At 49.4% G+C, this 17,133-nt stretch overlaps 1 protein-coding gene and 3 long non-coding RNA genes across 4 annotated transcripts; all 4 read left to right on the top strand.

The window, feature by feature from the left end:
- The first annotated feature begins 419 nt into the window (after positions 1 to 419).
- LOC130378650 (uncharacterized) lies at positions 420 to 3,307 on the top strand. Its single transcript, XR_008894821.1, has 4 exons — positions 420 to 1,273; positions 1,598 to 1,715; positions 1,934 to 2,050; positions 2,754 to 3,307. It is a non-coding gene; the product is annotated as an uncharacterized LOC130378650 (long non-coding RNA).
- Positions 3,308 to 10,482: 7,175 nt separating this feature from the next.
- On the top strand, positions 10,483 to 11,562 carry LOC130378649 (uncharacterized). The gene is made up of 3 exons (XR_008894820.1): positions 10,483 to 11,142; positions 11,239 to 11,303; positions 11,500 to 11,562. It is a non-coding gene; the product is annotated as an uncharacterized LOC130378649 (long non-coding RNA).
- A 26-nt stretch (positions 11,563 to 11,588) lies between these two features.
- On the top strand, positions 11,589 to 13,784 carry LOC130378647 (zinc finger protein 239-like). The gene is made up of 2 exons (XM_056585363.1): positions 11,589 to 11,691; positions 12,101 to 13,784. The coding sequence occupies exon 2, from the start codon at positions 12,190 to 12,192 to the stop codon at positions 13,042 to 13,044; it is 855 nt and encodes a 284-aa protein (XP_056441338.1). The 5' UTR covers positions 11,589 to 11,691; positions 12,101 to 12,189; the 3' UTR covers positions 13,045 to 13,784.
- Positions 13,785 to 15,488: 1,704 nt separating this feature from the next.
- Positions 15,489 to 16,716, top strand: LOC130378651 (uncharacterized). The gene is made up of 3 exons (XR_008894822.1): positions 15,489 to 15,537; positions 15,759 to 15,976; positions 16,646 to 16,716. It is a non-coding gene; the product is annotated as an uncharacterized LOC130378651 (long non-coding RNA).
- Positions 16,717 to 17,133: the final 417 nt, after the last annotated feature.

Genomic DNA, 17,133 nt, shown 5'->3' with positions numbered 1-17,133 from the left:
AATAATGTACTTAAGGTAATCATCCTTAAATTGTATTGATGAATAGCTGACAGATGTAAGTTTATTTTATTCAAATATCATCCCTTAAATTCAAATTGTTGCTAAGCAAAAGAGCCATTATAGCAAAAAGTGTTGCAACTGTCCCAGGTCTCCTCTATTCAATCAATCATTATGTATGACTGGCATAGATAGTTTCATAATTACTCACGGCAACTGAGCGGAAAAAAACATTCCACCCTGTGCTGTTTTTAACTGACTCCAAGAGCGTACGCAATCGGACATGGTCGGAAATGGCATCGACCGTTTCACGAAGCATTCGGAATTCAAGATCGGAGAGCGGACGCAATCGGAAATGTTCGGAAATGGCATCGACCGTTTCAAATGGCAACGACCGTTTACGAGACGGAAAGTCGCGGTGCCGAGATGATGCCTCATGAACCACCAAAGTGGTTTGTGCTCGAAGCTTCAAATGAGTACGCTAGGGACATCTAGTGGTGAATGAAATTATGACAACCCAACCCAAAATTTGATTTTTGCTTCGTGTGCCGATACAACATTAAATCATTTGAGAATTGAAGTAATTTCAGTGATACATGTGTGTGAGGGTGCCATTCATAAAATGGCACAGAGCTCATGCTAGAAAATAAATCATTTGGCAAAAGTGTGTCTCAGCAGACGCTTTTATCCAAAGCGACTTACATCGGTAAATACACACATTGACACCCTGACGTCAGAGTCAACCATGCAAGGCGACAGTCAGCTGTCAAGAGCAAAGTGACAGGGACACAACAACACTGAGCTAGGAGGAGCTGGGGAATGAACTAGCACCCTACCGGTTACAAGTCAACTGCTCTACCTCCTGAGCTAAGCCGACCCACACTGCATGATAACTGAGAAGGAGTGATTGATTTAATAGCCATTAAAGTCGAAATCTCCCGCCAATACTGAACCCATATTTCGAAGCAGTAGCCCGAGGCGAAGCCTCGAACGTCACACCCTACGTCATTTCGCCAACGTGAATCCTACTCGAAGCGGAGCTTCGCTGGGGGAGGAGCCGACATACTCGACACACGCCCCGATGCCTCGACGCAAAACGTAACCTCTAGTGTTGACTAGTCGGCGCCAACGTTAATAAGTAACTCTTATTAACTCAGCAAAGGGATGTTAGCCGTCGACATTTTCCCCAGATGTTCTAATTATGTTTCATTGTTAGACGTTTGATCTGGACTCAAGCTGTAGGCCTACCAGTCAGATGATTAACTCAGTGGAGGAGGTGAGACACCATATCAATACTTTAAACATCTGTTCATGCAACATTGGTGAGTTAATCACCATTAAATACGATCAGATAAGACCAATGTGTTCATGAAAGGGCCCCTCCATGGAGAGAATGGCAATTTAGGAGAACAATATTACTTTATTTATGCAAAATATGTGGGATTTACAACAGTTAATTGGCTGCTCTATAGCAACTGTTGACTTTGATAGATTCAGTATTACCTAGAATGTGTTACGGTTGTAGTTAAGGTTGTTTATCTACGAAGTGGTAAGGTTAGATGAACAGTATTGGACATTATGTTGTCTGTTTGTGTTGAAGGAGGACATTGCGGATATCAGGGCCTACTTTTCCACAACAAAATGGAACCGCCTCTGTATGGCAGAGAAAAAAAGATTCCTGCAGATCAAGGAAAACCATTTGGTTATGTCGTCTCTTGGTAAACCACTCATACTTAAATACTATTTTACTGAGTACATTGCTATAACATACAGACACAGGTGGTGCTGCTGTACACATCACTGCTTCTTTTGTGTCTGTGTGTGTGTGTGTTTCTGTGTGTGTGTGTGTGTGTGTGTGTGTGTGTGTGTGTGTGTGTGTGTGTGTGTGTGTGTGTGTGTGTGTGTGTGTGTGTGTGTGTGTGTGTGTGTGTGTCAGGCCTGTCCTTTGTGGCTCCAGCCTTCATGAGGAGAGAGAAGCCCGGCCAGGTGAGAGTCTGCTCACCTGAAGAGACAGACTCTGAGGAGGAGCAGCTCTGGACCTCTGGATTGACCGGTGCAAAGACATTTACAAGACATTTCTGGAAGGAGTAATGTGCAGTGAACATTATCCCTTTCAAAGCCCTGAAGATACATTAGCCCGCTTATACTGCTTAATCATTTGACCAAAGATATAGCAACAAAAAGGGGTTTTATTGATTTAAAGGGATTTTATTGCATCTGAAAAAAGGAAAACCTGTACTAAACATATTTAACAATAGGTTGTACCTCATAGTAAATTAGCAGGTTATATTACCCATTTTAGTCAGTTAGTTGAAGTGAGTCGTTTATATACTACTTTATAGTCAGTTAGTAGGAGTTAGTAGCATACATCCTTACTTACAGTTAGTCAGATATAGTATGTAAGTTAGGTTTTATACTTCATTGGTCGTTAGTAGCTTATACTACCTTTTTAGTCATTTAGTAGTGAGTAGGATACTTCCTTACTTAGAGTCAGTAAGTAGTTATTTGGTTAAATATTAATTTATCGTAAGTCAGAAAGTTAAATACTACCTTATAGTAAGTTAATAGTAATAGGTTTTATACTGCCTCGTTGTTAATAGCTTCTAAGCTACCTTTAAGTCAGTTAGTCATAGTTAATATAGTACATCCTTACATATGGTCTGTTTGTTGTAGTTAATAGGTCACATCCTAACTCATATAGTCAGTTGTAATAGTTAGCAGGTTACATTCTAACCTAAAGCCAGTTATGTCAGCAGGTGCTCGAGTGTGGAAGCCACCAACAGTCAGACAGGGGTCTCTACAACAGCCCAGTACGTCAGATGCAGTTTCTGTACAGGTATAAAACAGCACACATCACCTTCAGCAGCCTTACCATGTCCTGTCCTCTATGGTACGAGACCTGCTTCATGTCCGTGTGACAGCAGACTCATGGATTAAGGGTATTAATGACACCAGCACGATGTATAACCTTAGACGTATTGTTGCTAGGAGGTAAGGTACCTACTAGGGGTGTACGGTATAAACGGTGCTGAACGTATACCGGTGTGAATTTGCGCTACGGTATGGATTTTGACGTTACCGTGAGACCGGTGTGACCGGTAGACAATGTTGTGTGTAACGCGTAACAAAGTAAGTAATGCGTTAATACAGTTCCCTGACTACTTTTTCATGTAAAAAGTAAAGTTACGAGCAACTACTGAAAATATGGTAACGAAACATAGTTCCTTTTTCAATTCGGCACCACGTTACTTTTCCCAAGGACAGATTGACAGCGATACTGCCTTCTCAGGCCGTATGCTATTGCGCAAGCACGCAGGCGCAGCACGCAGGCGCGCAGCAAGCGCTCCTGCGTTGCGCAATAGTCCCTTCACAAGCTCTCATTCCACAATGTACGAGACAGACGCTGGTAGCGGGAAGCCGTCTCTGATATCAGACATTGCTTCCTCAGGCATTTTGAAAGCCAGTCCTTAACACAAAATGCCAGTGGTGGAACGAGATGACAAACGTTGTCACTGTTTACCTGTCTAAGGACATGGTTCCCTTTCAAAATGTCGATAGAAAGGGCTTTAAAGAGATGGTCAAAACACTCGATCCCAGGTACGCGTTACATGCCCGCACACACTTCAGCCAAATTGAGATGCCAAAACTATACGGCAAGGTCCACAAGCAAGTGGAGAAACAAATCCATACTATTAAACATTAGTGTTTTTCAGAGATGGAAGTAACTTTAATTTAATTTTTTTGATGTGGTTTTGATGCCTTTCCAGTATTTTTCCCCCTTCAGAGGCATTTATATCAAAATTAGAAGATACAATTAACATACCGTGATATAATACCGTTACCGTCTATTCCTCAAATCTTACCGTGATATAGGGCTGGGCGATATTGCAAAAAATATTATCACGATTTTTTTTTTCGTGTGTGTGTGTGTGTGTGTGTGTGTGTGTGTGTGTGTGTGTGTGTGTGTGTGTGTGTGTGTGTGTGTGTGTGTGTGTGTGTGTGTGTGTGTGTGTGTGTTGTGGCAACCCCCTTCGTCGGCGGCGGGGATTCTGGAATTAATGAAAGAAGCAGGGTTGCGGTGCAACGGGTTTTATTGTAAAACCAGTCACGAAAAGGGAAATCATATAAACTAAGGTTCTTCCGTAATCGGGAATAAGGGCACGGGACCTCCTGGTCCAGACCGTCCAGCCCTTCCTCGGGGTCGGCGGGGAAACAGCTCCCGACGCCTCCGGCTTACTCCTGGTGGGGAAAACGTTTCGTTAAAGCACGCCGGTTCCACAGCACGTCTCTTCCTCGTCAGCCCTCTCCCCTGTCTGCCATGTGCCCAGCCCTTAAAGCCCCTCTGTCCTGGTTCCCCAGGTGCCCCCAATGTTCTTGATTCCCTGGGCCCGGTTGATGTTCCCTCTAGCGCAGCTGGGTGGAGGGGGAGGTATCTCCCTTCCACCACCCGACCACGGGGCCGGTGCTGCGGCGGCTGGCCCCTGGTCAATGGCGTGGGGTTGCCACACACCCCCATCCTCAGCAGCAAGCCGGGGGTTCCTCCTGTTAGCCCTAGGCAGGCGTCCCTTCGGGACAGTGCGTCTGCGTTACCGTGGGCCCTTCCGGGTCGATGGACCACCTGGAAGCGGTAGTCTTGCAGGGCCAGGAACCAGCGCGTCACCCTGGCGTTGGTGTCCTTGGCCGTGGCCATCCACTTTAGGGGGGCGTGGTCGGTGACCAGGCTAAAGTTCCGACCGAGGAGGTAGTAACGGAGCTTTTCTAGGGTCCACTTGATTGCCAGCGCCTCCTTTTCCACCGTTGAGTAGGCCCTTTCGCTGGCCAGGAGCTTCCGGCTGATGAAGGTCACCGGATGTTCCTCTCCTGACCGGACCTGAGATAGAACGGCTCCCAGCCCCACCTCAGACGCGTCCGTGTGTACCACGAAGGGGAGGCTGAAGTCCGGGGTGATGAGCACGGGCTCGGTGCAGAGAGCCTGCCGTAGGTGGGAGAAGGCTTCCTCAACCTCCTCCGTCCACTTCACTCGGTCGGGTAGAGTCTTCCGGGTTAGCTCGTTGAGGGGGCTGGCCAGTGTTGCGAACGCAGGGATGAACCTCTGATAGTAACCGACTAGTCCCAGGAAGGACTTCACCTGTTTCTTGGTGGTTGGCCTGGGCCAGGTCCGGATGGCTTGCACTTTTTCGTCCTGGGGTCTCACACAGCCCCTCCCGACTTGATAGCCCAGGTAGGAGGCCTCCTCCAGGCCCAGGCGACACTTCTGGGGGTTGGCCGTGAGGCCGGCGGTTCGAAGCGCCCCCAGGACGGCTCGGAGGTGGTGGAGATGGAGGGTCCAGGTGCTGCTGTGTATTACGATGTCGTCTATATACGCGGCGGCGTATTCTCTGTGGGCCCGTAGGATCCGGTCCATCATCCTTTGAAAGGTTGCGGGTGCCCCATGCACCCCGAACGGGAGGACGGTGTATTGGTATAGCCCGTCTGGTGTGGCGAACGCCGTCTTCTCCCGGGACCGCTTGGTGAGGGGGACCTGCCAGTATCCCTTCGTGAGGTCTAGGGTGGATATGAACCGGGCCGGGCCCAGTTGCTCTATTAACTCGTCCACCCGTGGCATAGGGTAGGCGTCGAAGACAGACGCTTCGTTCAGTTTGCGAAAGTCATTGCAGAACCGGTAGGTCCCGTCTGGTTTGGGTACCAGAACCACCGGGCTGGACCACGCGCTATGGGACTCCTCTATGACCCCCATCTGCAGCATGCGGGCGACCTCTGTTCTGATGACGGCGCGCCGTGCTTCCGGGATGCGGTAGGGCCGGAGGCGGACTCTGACTCCCGGTTCTGTCCGGATGTCGTGGCTGACGGTTGTGGTCCTGCCGGGTCGCTCTGAGAAGACATCTAGATGTTGGAGCACCATGTCCCGCATGTCCTGTGTCTGGCTCGGGCTCAGCAGCTCCCCCACTGGGACCTCTGGAGGGGGCAGTCGAGCGGCCAGCGTCAGGAGAGTTGGATCCCGCGGAGTGGTCAGTGGTTGCCACCGCTTCAGCAGGTTGATGTGGTACAGCTGGGTGGTCTTGCGTCTCCCCGGTTGCCGTACCCGGTAATTGACCTCGCCCACCCGGTCGATGATCTCATAGGGTCCCTGCCACTTGGCCAGGAACTTGCACTCAGAGGTCGGGATGAGGACGAGGACCTGGTCGCCCGGGTCGAAGGTGCGCAGCTGGGCCCCCCGGTTGTACACCCGAGCTTGGGCTTGCTGGGCTCGTCCAAGGTGCTCCCGGACCACGGGCCACACCTGCGCCATCCTGTCCCGCACCTGCTCCACGTGCTCGATGATGGTGCGGTGGGGGGAGGGTTGGCTCTCCCAGGCGTCCCGGGCGATGTCGAGGAGCCCTCTCGGTCGTCTCCCATAGAGTAGCTCGAACGGGGAGAAGCCGGTGGAGGCCTGGGGTACCTCCCTGATGGCGAACAGGACGTGAGGGAGTAGCTGGTCCCAGTTCTTTCCATCGACCTCCATCACCTTTTTTAGCATGCGTTTTAAGGTCTGATTAAACCTCTCTACCAGTCCGTCGGTCTGGGGGTGGTAGACGGAGGTCCGGAGGTGGCGGATCTGTAACAGACTGAGGAGGTCCTTTAACACCCGGGACATAAAGCAGGAGCCTTGATCTGTCAAGATCTCCCTAACTATTCCCACCCTGCTAAATAACGTCATTAGCTCTCTGGCCACTGCCTTGGCTGTGGCGGCGCGGAGAGGTATGGCCTCTGGGTAGCGGGTCGCGTAATCTACCATGACCAGTATGTAGCGGTGACCTCTGCTAGTTCTGGGGAGGGGGCCTACGATGTCCAAGGCCAGTCTGTCGAAGGGGACCTCGATCAGGGGCATGGGTATGAGGGGATTCCGTACGGACGGTCTAGGGGCGGTACGTTGGCACTCGGGGCAGGCTCGGCAGTAGTCCTCTATGTCTTTCTTTACCCCTGGCCAATAAAATCTAGCTAACACCCGGTCCCTGGTCTTATCCATCCCCAGATGAGCCCCTAGGAGGTGTGAGTGGGCCATGTACAACACCTTGCTAACATAGGACCGTGGAACGATCAGCTGTTCCACCTCCTCTCCCCCCCTCTGAATTACCCTATACAGTAACCCTCCCCGTGTGCTGTAATGTGGGTACTGCCGGCAACTCACCGAGTCCCGTGATAGTCCCTCGTGGGTTTGCACGTGTCCCCAGGCGTGTCTTAAGGAGTCATCCTCCAGCTGGGCGGTGGCGAACCGTCCGCCCCTGTCCGCTCGTCCCTCAACGGCCAGGGGGAGGTCGGAGAAGTCGATGAGGGGTGGGCTCTCACTCTCCTCTGGTGGAGGTATCGGCTCGGAGGCGGTCATCGTGCCCGGTGTCCCCGGGGGAAGGGATTCCGTGGACGAGGCGTGAGGCCGGCGTCCTACCTCTCTCGCGGGTCTCTGCGGAGGTTCGTCGGAGTCAGTCGGGGATGGTGGGGGATGGCCTGCCATGTAGACGGGTCGGCTTCGTAGCTGGCGCGGTCTCGTCCTTGGATGTCGGGGTCTTGGTGGGCGAAGCTCCGCCCCCAACAGTCGTTCAAAGATGGGACAGTCTCGTCCAATTAACAGGGGCATGGGTAGGTTGGGCACTACCCCGGCCTGGACCGTGAAGGTCCCCTTCGGGGTTTGTACTGTGATGAGGTTGGTGGGGTATGTTTCCGTCTGTCCGTGGATGCAGCCCACCTCCACGTCCTGCCCGGGCGTTCCACAGGCTAAGTCGGGCCGGATCAAGGTGACCACGCTCCCTGAGTCCAGGAGGGCATGGGTGTCGCGCCGTCCCACCCGTACCGGCAGGCTCGGCGAGACGGTCCTCTCGTGTGACCAGCAGGTGGTGCGGAGGCAGGCTCCTCCCCTCTGGTCGGACGGACTGGCCGTGGGCATTGACACGTCCCCTGCGCCGGGACAGTGGCGGGCCAGGTGGCCCTTCTGGCCGCAGGTGTAGCACCTCCACTCCTCTCTCGGAGTCGGGGGGGCGGGGCCTCGGCGGGCCACGATGTTTTGAGCCGGGTAGGCGGGGCCTCGGACGACTGGTGTCTGGGAGCGCGGGGTCTCTGTCATTCGTCCGCGTCGTTCGGTCCGCGGCTCCCCCCCTCCGGGAGGCGGGGCTGTTCCTCCGCAAAGCCGCTGGGTTACTTGATGGTTCTCGAGGAGTTCCACGAGATCGTTCACCGTTCGGGGCTGGTTCCCGGAGGCCCAGCGTTTGGCGCCGGAGGGAAGCGATCGGATGCAGCGGTCTATGACGAGACGATCCAGCAGGGGGGGGCCCGTCGCCTTCTACGAGCCACCGCTCGGCCAGCCGGACGAGTTGGGAAATCTGGCTTCTCACTGAGCCGAGCGGTTCGTAGCTCCAGTCGTGGTAGCGCTGCGCCTGGGCGGGGAGGCTGTGTCCATAATGGGCGAGGATGGCCTGCTTGAGCGTCGGGTAATGCCCCGCCTGTTGGGGGTTGAGATCCCGGTAGGCGCGCTGAGCTTCCCCGGTCAGGAAGGGCGCTAGGATGTGGCCCCAATCGTCCGCGGGCCATTGTTCACGGTCCGCGGTCCGCTCGAACACGTCAAGGTACGCCTCTACGTCGTCCTCCGGTCCCATCTTTGTCAGCCTCTTCGTGGGGGCGGCGAATGCAGGACCCCGAGCGAGCTGCTCGGCCATTCGGACCATGCATCTCCGTAGGACGTCTATCTCCTCGTCCCTCGTGGCGGGTTGGTCGGCGTGCTCCATCGTGGTCTGGGTTGTGTTTAAGTCCAGAGATCGCGTTGCCTGCATTCTCCACCACTGTGGCAACCCCCTTCGTCGGCGGCGGGGATTCTGGAATTAATGAAAGAAGCAGGGTTGCGGTGCAACGGGTTTTATTGTAAAACCAGTCACGAAAAGGGAAATCATATAAACTAAGGTTCTTCCGTAATCGGGAATAAGGGCACGGGACCTCCTGGTCCAGACCGTCCAGCCCTTCCTCGGGGTCGGCGGGGAAACAGCTCCCGACGCCTCCGGCTTACTCCTGGTGGGGAAAACGTTTCGTTAAAGCACGCCGGTTCCACAGCACGTCTCTTCCTCGTCAGCCCTCTCCCCCTGTCTGCCACGTGCCCAGCCCTTAAAGCCCCTCTGTCCTGGTTCCCCAGGTGCCCCCAATGTTCTTGATTCCCTGGGCCCGGTTGATGTTCCCTCTAGCGCAGCTGGGTGGAGGGGGAGGTATCTCCCTTCCACCACCCGACCACGGGGCCGGTGCTGCGGCGGCTGGCCCCTGGTCAATGGCGTGGGGTTGCCACAGTGTGCACCAGGTAATGGGCGTGTACTTAGGCATTAACCGCAAAACTGCGATCTGACTATTTTGTTTATTTCTGCCGCATTGGCTGTCAGGTAAATCCACATCAGAAATGTTGTTTAAAAAAAAAAAAAAAAAAAAAACCTTTTTTTCATATCGAGCATTTATGTCTAATGCTTATCGCCGTAATCGACGTGAGATTTATCGCGATTAATAATCGTTATCGCCCAGCCCTACCGTGATGTACATTTTAGTCCATACCGTACAGCCCTAGCACCTACCCACATTAAAAAAACTGGGAGTACTCCTAACTAGACGTTCTGTCTGTCAGAGTCTCTCAGGGCGGGGGTGGAGTGACCAGGAGGTCTCTGGAGGGACCACTCCTTCTCATCCAGAGATCGACCCCCCCGGAGGAGGAGTAGAGAGGGGCTCTGCAGTCCAGGAGGAGGTCTCCTTGGGTTAGCTCTGATCCCACCACTGCTTCACTGCAATAACACCTTTTTGTGCACGTATAGTCTGTAACTGTGTGTGTGTGTGTGTGTGTGTGTGTGTGTGTGTGTGTGTGTGTGTGTGTGTGTGTGTGTGTGTGTGTGTGTGTGTGTGTGTGTGTGTGTGGTGTGTAGCAGTTCTCCATGACATATTAGGTCTGCAAGGTTTATTCAAGGGGGAGGAAACCTAGAAAGGTTCTCAGAGTTACTACCAAGACACCGGAAATCCTATGGGATAAACGAACTACTTCTGAAGGGGCGCTCTCATCTCTCTCTCTCCTCTCATCCGTCTCTCTCTCTCTCTCGTCTCTCCTCCCCTCATCTCACTCTCTCCTCCAATCTCTCTCTCTCTCTCTCTCTCTCTCTCTCTCTCTCTCTCCTCTGTGCACCTCTTTTTCATCACAACCAATTTTAATCTTCGTTTCTGTCCTATTTATATAGATTTTGTAGCTGAAGCTCTTTTGGACGTAATAAAATAAATGAACTCTCTCCAGTCGTGATGAGTGTAGGACTTTCTTCCTCGAGATTGCGAGTCCCGGTCCATCGTCTTCGGTGGCTGATCGCCCCGTTGCTGTCAGAGGAGAAAGACAGAGCCAAGAAGACGCTGCCCGCTGGTTTGAGGTAGATGTCGTACTTTAACACAACAAAGTTCTCCACCGTCAATGAGACGGTATAACCTTCATTGTTTAATACATTGCCCAGCTAATGTATATAAAAACAGTAATGTGAACAGTTATATTGCCAAAGCAGATGGATATATCTCTCCCCCAATGGTTCTTCTTCCTGAATCGTGCTTTCCGTCTATCTCTCCCTCTCTCCCCCCATTTCCCTCTATCTGCCTCTCTTTGTGACTCCCTCTCTGAACTCCCCCCCCCTGTCCCAACCCCCTCTTTCCTTTCCTCCCTCCCTCTTCCTGTCTAAATCTCTCTTTCTCACTTGTTTCCCAACTACTCATCTCCATTCATTTCTTATCATATCTTATCTTCCTCTCCCCCCCTCCATCTCACCACCTCTCTTCCTCTCTCCATTCCTCTCACCTCTCTTTGTCTCTCCCTGCCTCATTCTCTCTACATCTCTCTTCTCCATGTGTCTCCATCTCGCTCTCCTCTACCTCTCTTGTATTCTATCTCTCCTCCCTCCTCCACCTCTCCCTCCCTCTATGTATTCCTCTCACTCTACGACTCTCCTCCTCTCTCCATCTCTGTCTCATGTGGGGTAGATCAGAGATTCTGGGATCCCTGGGGCCGGTCTAGGGGTGTTTTACTGTGGAGACGGTGGCCTTCCCATTGGAACACACTTTGGACCCTACGAAGGACACAGGACCGATGAAGAGGGAGCCCTGGAGAGTGGATACTCCTGGGAGGTCAGTGTGTTTGTATTCATTTATTTTGATCTAGTCTTGTATGTGTGCTTGTGTGTTTATTGGATGGCATAGAGTCTGATTAACACATTTCTCCAGATCTACAAGAGCAGACACAATGATTACATTGATGCAAAGAGAGAGACACTTTCTAACTGGATGAGGTAGGACCCTATTCACTTTTATACCATCTACTGCATGAATAATGTTCACAATTTTCTTACTTACATTACTTGATTGATAACATTTATATTTCTCCATGTCTGTTATCTGATTAGATCCACAATATTTTCTGTGTTGCTATGACATATGCAGAAGATACACTGTAAAGGTGTGTTGACGTACCTGTCTGTGTGTTAGGTACGTCAATTGTGCTCGTAATGAAGAGGAACAGAACCTAATAGCGTTTCAGCACAAAGGAGGAATTCCTGTATCGCATCCTGTGGCCTCGTGACTTCAGGAGCAGAGCTCTTGGTCTGGTATGGGGACGAATACGCCAGACATCTGGGAATCGGATTTGATAGACTGTGGAACAACAAGAGCTCTACTAAGGTCTGCCTTTCTGTCAGGGTTTGGTTTCTATGCGGCACTTCATGACCACATCTCTCATTTTAATTCAAAAGAGCTTGGACAATAAACATCTACATTAACAAAGCAGTCAAGAAATTATACAGGAAATAGTAAAGTTTTAACATAAATTTAAATATAATAAACAAAAGATGACAACATAATAGGAAATATATTCTTACTTGGAAAAATGTCTAAATGAAAAATATACAGTACCATGGAGGTTTCAAAAAAACAATCCAATTATACAAATTCAGGTATGCTTGATTAGGATGTGCAGCCTTATCAAGCCCCAAAGCCTAAAGCACCTGACTCTGGCCAGGTGAGGCTGCTTAAACCAGCCATCAGCAGCACTCTCAAAAATAAAATACATATGACTCTCTCTTTCTCCTAGGAGGGAAATCCCAGCTGACACCAGCACAGGCTTTCCCCTGTCCCGAGTGTCCGTACTCCTACACGTCTCAGATCTTCCACCACAAACACATGAAGAGGAGCCACGGCGACCTGTACGGCCGACTGCTGAGGAGTGGAGAAATCAAGGTGGAGCCTAGTCTCCTCCCATACGTCGCAGCCTCCTATCAAGAACCAATCAGAGCCTCCCCGGGAACCGTCCAAAGCACGAGCCAGATTCCAGCAGAAGGAGCCGGACGCCACAGATGTGAGAAGTGCAGTAAAACCTTTAGTCGCTCTGATAGTCTGAAGAGACACCAGCGCATCCACACGGGAGAGAAACCATACCACTGTAAACAGTGTGGGGAAACATTTAGTCTATCTGGTGAACTGAAGAGACACCAGCGCATCCACACAGGAGAGAAACCATACCACTGTAAACAGTGTGGGAAAACATTTAGACAGTCTGGTCATCTGACTGTACACCAGCGCATCCACACAGGAGAGAAACCATACCAATGTAAACAGTGTGGGAAAACATTTAGTCAGTCTGGTGATCTGAAGAAACACCAGCGCATCCACACGGGAGAGAAACCATACCACTGTAAACAGTGTGGGAAAACATTTAGTCAGTCTGGTGATCTGAAGAAACACCAGCGCATCCACACGGGAGAGAAACCATACCACTGTCAACAGTGTGGGGAAACATTTAGTCTATCTGGTGATCTGAAGAAACACCAGCGCATCCACACAGGAGAGAAACCATACCACTGTAAACAGTGTGGGAAAACGTTTAGTAGATCTGATACTCTGAAGGAACACCAACGCATCCACACAGGAGAGAAACCATACCACTGTAAACAGTGTGGGAAAACATTTAGTCAATCTGGTCGTCTCAAGCGTCACACACAACTTCACAGAGGAGTCTCCACCCAAACAACCATGTGAAGAAACTAAATGGTTCCCAGACATCTGTTATTCAGATCTAATCGAACATGGTCCTTGCTGTTATATGTTAAAAGGGCACATGAACGGTTAATTGTTTATCTTATCAACTTTATGTATTTATTTATATTCATGTCTGTATGAGTGAAGGTTTTTACCCGAAAAATAGTTTGAGAGAGATAATGTTAACTGAATTATTCTCTGACGTCATTGTTATATTTATTACATTTGTATGTATTTATTTATTTATCCTGTAGAAATTCAAATAAAATCAGATATGCAGTGTTGAGATGTCTGGTTTTGTCTGGATAGAATAGATGCAGTCCAACATGTTGGTGAATTATATTTGATATGCTGTTATGTATAACGTAGAATTCAAAGGATGAGCTGAGGTCCCGTTACTGACCACCAGAGGGAACCACAGCTCCACGAAGATGTTCCCCTTCCCCGGATTCAGTGACATTTTGAATTAATTATTGATAATTATGTTTCAATCTTCCAATAATAATTACTATTCACCGTCCTTCAATGGAAGTGAGAAAAAAAAGGATGTCTGATTTAAACCGTTGAAGAGGCCTGTGATTTGGTAGGCTAATACAGTGAACAAATGATAGATATATCAACCAGTGGCGGTGGGTCAATAGAGGGCGCTAGGGCGCCGCCCCTCCGTGAAATATTCACTTCAATATACAAAGCTGCAAACTTGTCGCTTTTCTGCGACAATCGCCGTTTTCTTGGTCTATTTGGTCATTCACGTGAATCGTGCAGAACCGGAGAGTTTTGTTTTTTGGGGGGGGGGGGTCCAGAATTGCGAAAAATTATAAGTATAAAAAAAACATACAAACTGGTAAGCTTTTCCCACCATCGTATTGGTTTAAATTTAAATAAGCCATTTTTTTAAGCCAATCGTGAAAAGGCCGACAGTCGGCTGACTGGATCTGGCACTCAAATTGTCTTGACCCCGGTGGAGGAGCTGTTAATAAACATAAAATCAGGGCGCCCTGGCATGGAGGGGGTACCTGGAGGTAGCCCATGGAAAGCCAAGAAGGCCACAATCCGGCCCTAGAATGGCGCGGTAAAAGTGCAAAACCGCACGGAAACCGTACGGATTCCGTGCGGTTTGGCAAGAATTCCGTACGGAAACCGTATGGATTCCGTACGGTTTTGAATGACTAATAGCCGCGGCTATTAGTCATTCACTCCGGCTATTAGTCATTCACTCCGGCTATTAGTTATTCACTCCGGCTATTAGGTATGCAGAACGAGCCCCTCCCTCTTCTTTGCTTGACCACTAAGTTTGAAGGCTGTCTAACCAATCAGTGAAGAGAAATACCAGACTAAAGTAACGCATTGTCGAGACTAGAGCTGCAGTGCCTCCATGTTTCGCCGTAACATAAAGCTGTGTTGTCTTTACTAGTTTCACTGCAATGTAATGACCACCACTAGCTAGTGGAAAATACATTTGTGTCTAGTACAGTGTTATGTTAGGCTATAATTGTGATGGCAAAATGTGCGAAATAGCCGTCAATATTCGGGGGTGTCCACATCCCTCGATTGTTGCGTGTCCCCCGATCTAAATGTTCTCAATATGGCATTTCACTATTATATATATATTCCGTTGCGTGGCTGTCCTGGGAGAGCCGTATACGCAGCGTGACTATGACTTTCCGAGCGGATCATGGGGGGCTCTTCAATCATTTATTGAGGGGGGACCGACCAGAGAGTTCTGTACCCTCCTCATCGACCAAATACAGAACTTCTTTATATCTGAAGGTCCTGAGGGCAACAAAACCCTGGCCCTGAACAGTGTTGGTAAGCTTTGAATTTAATTTATGGTATTGGGCGTTGCAATTTAGAGTTTTTAACATGCATTTAAAATGAACAACAAACTTTAATAACCTTGTGCTTTTCCCCTTATCACAGCATTGCAGAAAGGACAGTACAGGCTGGTGGGGCAGATGATTGCCCTCTGCCTGGTGCAGGGGCAGGTCTCTCCGAGATTCCTATCACAGCGCCTCTACAGACAGGTTTGTAAGCTGTCCCCTCTTCCTGCCACTTTGGAAGAGGTGACAGATTACAATTTGAGGACCAAGCTCCAAAAGGCAAGTAAATGGTTAATGTTAATTGAAACCACTTTTTGGAGAAGTGTTTTTGTGTCAAGATACTGTGTGGTGTGATCTATAGTGTACTGATGTTGAATTTCGTTGTATGATTTATGTCATACACATATGTCAACGCATTCTTTACTGTTAGAAGAAAATTTGTGCCATGAAAGTGCTTAGAAATCCCAAATAATGATTATTGTTCCTGATGTATGATATTAGATTGCAGATGCCACACATGTGGAAGGTGCCAGGGAGGCTATGGAGGAGGCCACAGACGAGCTCTCCCTCATGGGCTCCTTTTCTTTGTGCGGAGCCTCCCGCATAGGGATGAGCTGCTGGGGGCAGCCCTCAACTTCCTCACAGAGGGCTGTATTTTGACTGCTCTCAATCAGTAAGTGGAGCTGGGAATTGACTATTTAATGGACTGAGACCTTTGTGTTGGAGTGAAAAGTTATCATGTGTTCCAAAATAATCTAAATTTATATTAATTGAAAGGATTCCTTGTCTAATTGATTTTTATCTTCACATTATGTACAATGGAGTAGGCTAGAACAGGCTTCAGAGCAACAGACCTTATATTTTCTATGATCTATTATCTCATTGATTTTACAGATTCAAAGAAGGGTTGGAGACCTTCGGGATTCTAGCTCTTTTGAGGATCCACCATGAGGAGCTCAAGGGGGTCTTCATGGACACACCTGAGCCGCTGCTGGCCTCCCGGTTGGAGTCCACATTCATGACGTCCTACCTGTCTGAGCCGGGCTCCAATCGGAGGAGGAAGGAGGCCAGGACCCTTATATATTGGAGGGACTGGCTGATCGAGGTGGAGGGTAAGGAAGTGTTTCTATCTACAACCCTTATATATCTAATTGTTCTTTGTTAATATATGCTTATTCTGAATTTGATGCACAATTCAAAACAGGGGACCACCAAAGAGGAAAGCTGTAGAATGCTCAAAAAACAACAATGTTCAACTGTTTCAACATTAGTAACTGGTAACAGGTGATATTATCATGAATGGATATAAAAGGGGCATCCTGTAGAAGTTAAGTCTTCACAAACAATAATGGGTCACAAAACACAAAGGAAAAATACAAGACTGTTTACAGCTCTGCATGAATGAACAAATGCACACATGAAAAATATTTACTATTTGATTTGTGAACCTAGGCATACCTGTAAATACAGCACTGCGTAGGGAATTATAGTGAACCGATTGTGACAGAACCAGCATAACACATTTTATATTTTTTTCGAAAGAATGACACTATTAGTGCACACTTAGGGTTAAACAAGGACTTTTGAACATTTCTATTGTGATCTGAGAAATGCAACCTAAACCAACATAAAACATAACCTACATTTCTCTGCTGAGATTAATAAAGTATATCTTATCTTAACTAAGGACGACGAAAGATTGGCACATGTCAGGCAGTGTAAAATTCCTGTTAATGTTCACATGCGGTCGTTCTTACAAGTTATCTCTTATGTACTAACAGATGGAGATACGAGTCTCACCCTGGGGGCGGTTCTGGCGTTTGCCATGGGCCTCAAAAGGATTCCTGCTGTGAATTCCTCCATGAGGAAGATGGACCGGCCCTTTTCCCCACGGCCAATACCTGTTCCCTGGTCCTCAGGCTACCGGTGTATCCGGAGTACAATCGATTTAAGGAGGCCATGGAGGAAGGAATAACCTCCTGTGGGAGTACCTTTGGCGTGGCCTAATTTGGTGCCCAACCCCGTGGAAGGACGCTTGGAGTGCCCCCACACACACAGGGAAGGACGCTTGGAGTGCCCCACACACACAGGGAAGGACGCTTGGAGTGCCCCCACACACACACACACACACACACAGGGAAGGACGCTTGGAGTGCCCCACACACACACAGGGAAGGACGCTTGGAGTGCCCCCACACACACAGGGAAGGACGCTTGGAGTGCCCCCACACACACACAGGGAAGGACGCTTGGAGTGCCCCACACACAC

This window comes from Gadus chalcogrammus, unplaced genomic scaffold (genome assembly GCF_026213295.1).
Source record: "Gadus chalcogrammus isolate NIFS_2021 unplaced genomic scaffold, NIFS_Gcha_1.0 GACHA093, whole genome shotgun sequence".
Classification (NCBI taxonomy): domain Eukaryota; kingdom Metazoa; phylum Chordata; class Actinopteri; order Gadiformes; family Gadidae; genus Gadus; species Gadus chalcogrammus.
The sequence above is the reverse complement of the archived record's forward strand: the minus strand, read 5'-3'. Positions and strand labels throughout refer to the sequence as shown.

Bases quoted from the DNA above. Each gene is read 5' to 3' on its own strand.
- LOC130378647 (XM_056585363.1), top strand. From the start codon at position 12,190: ATGAAGAGGAGCCACGGCGACCTGTACGGCCGACTGCTGAGGAGTGGA.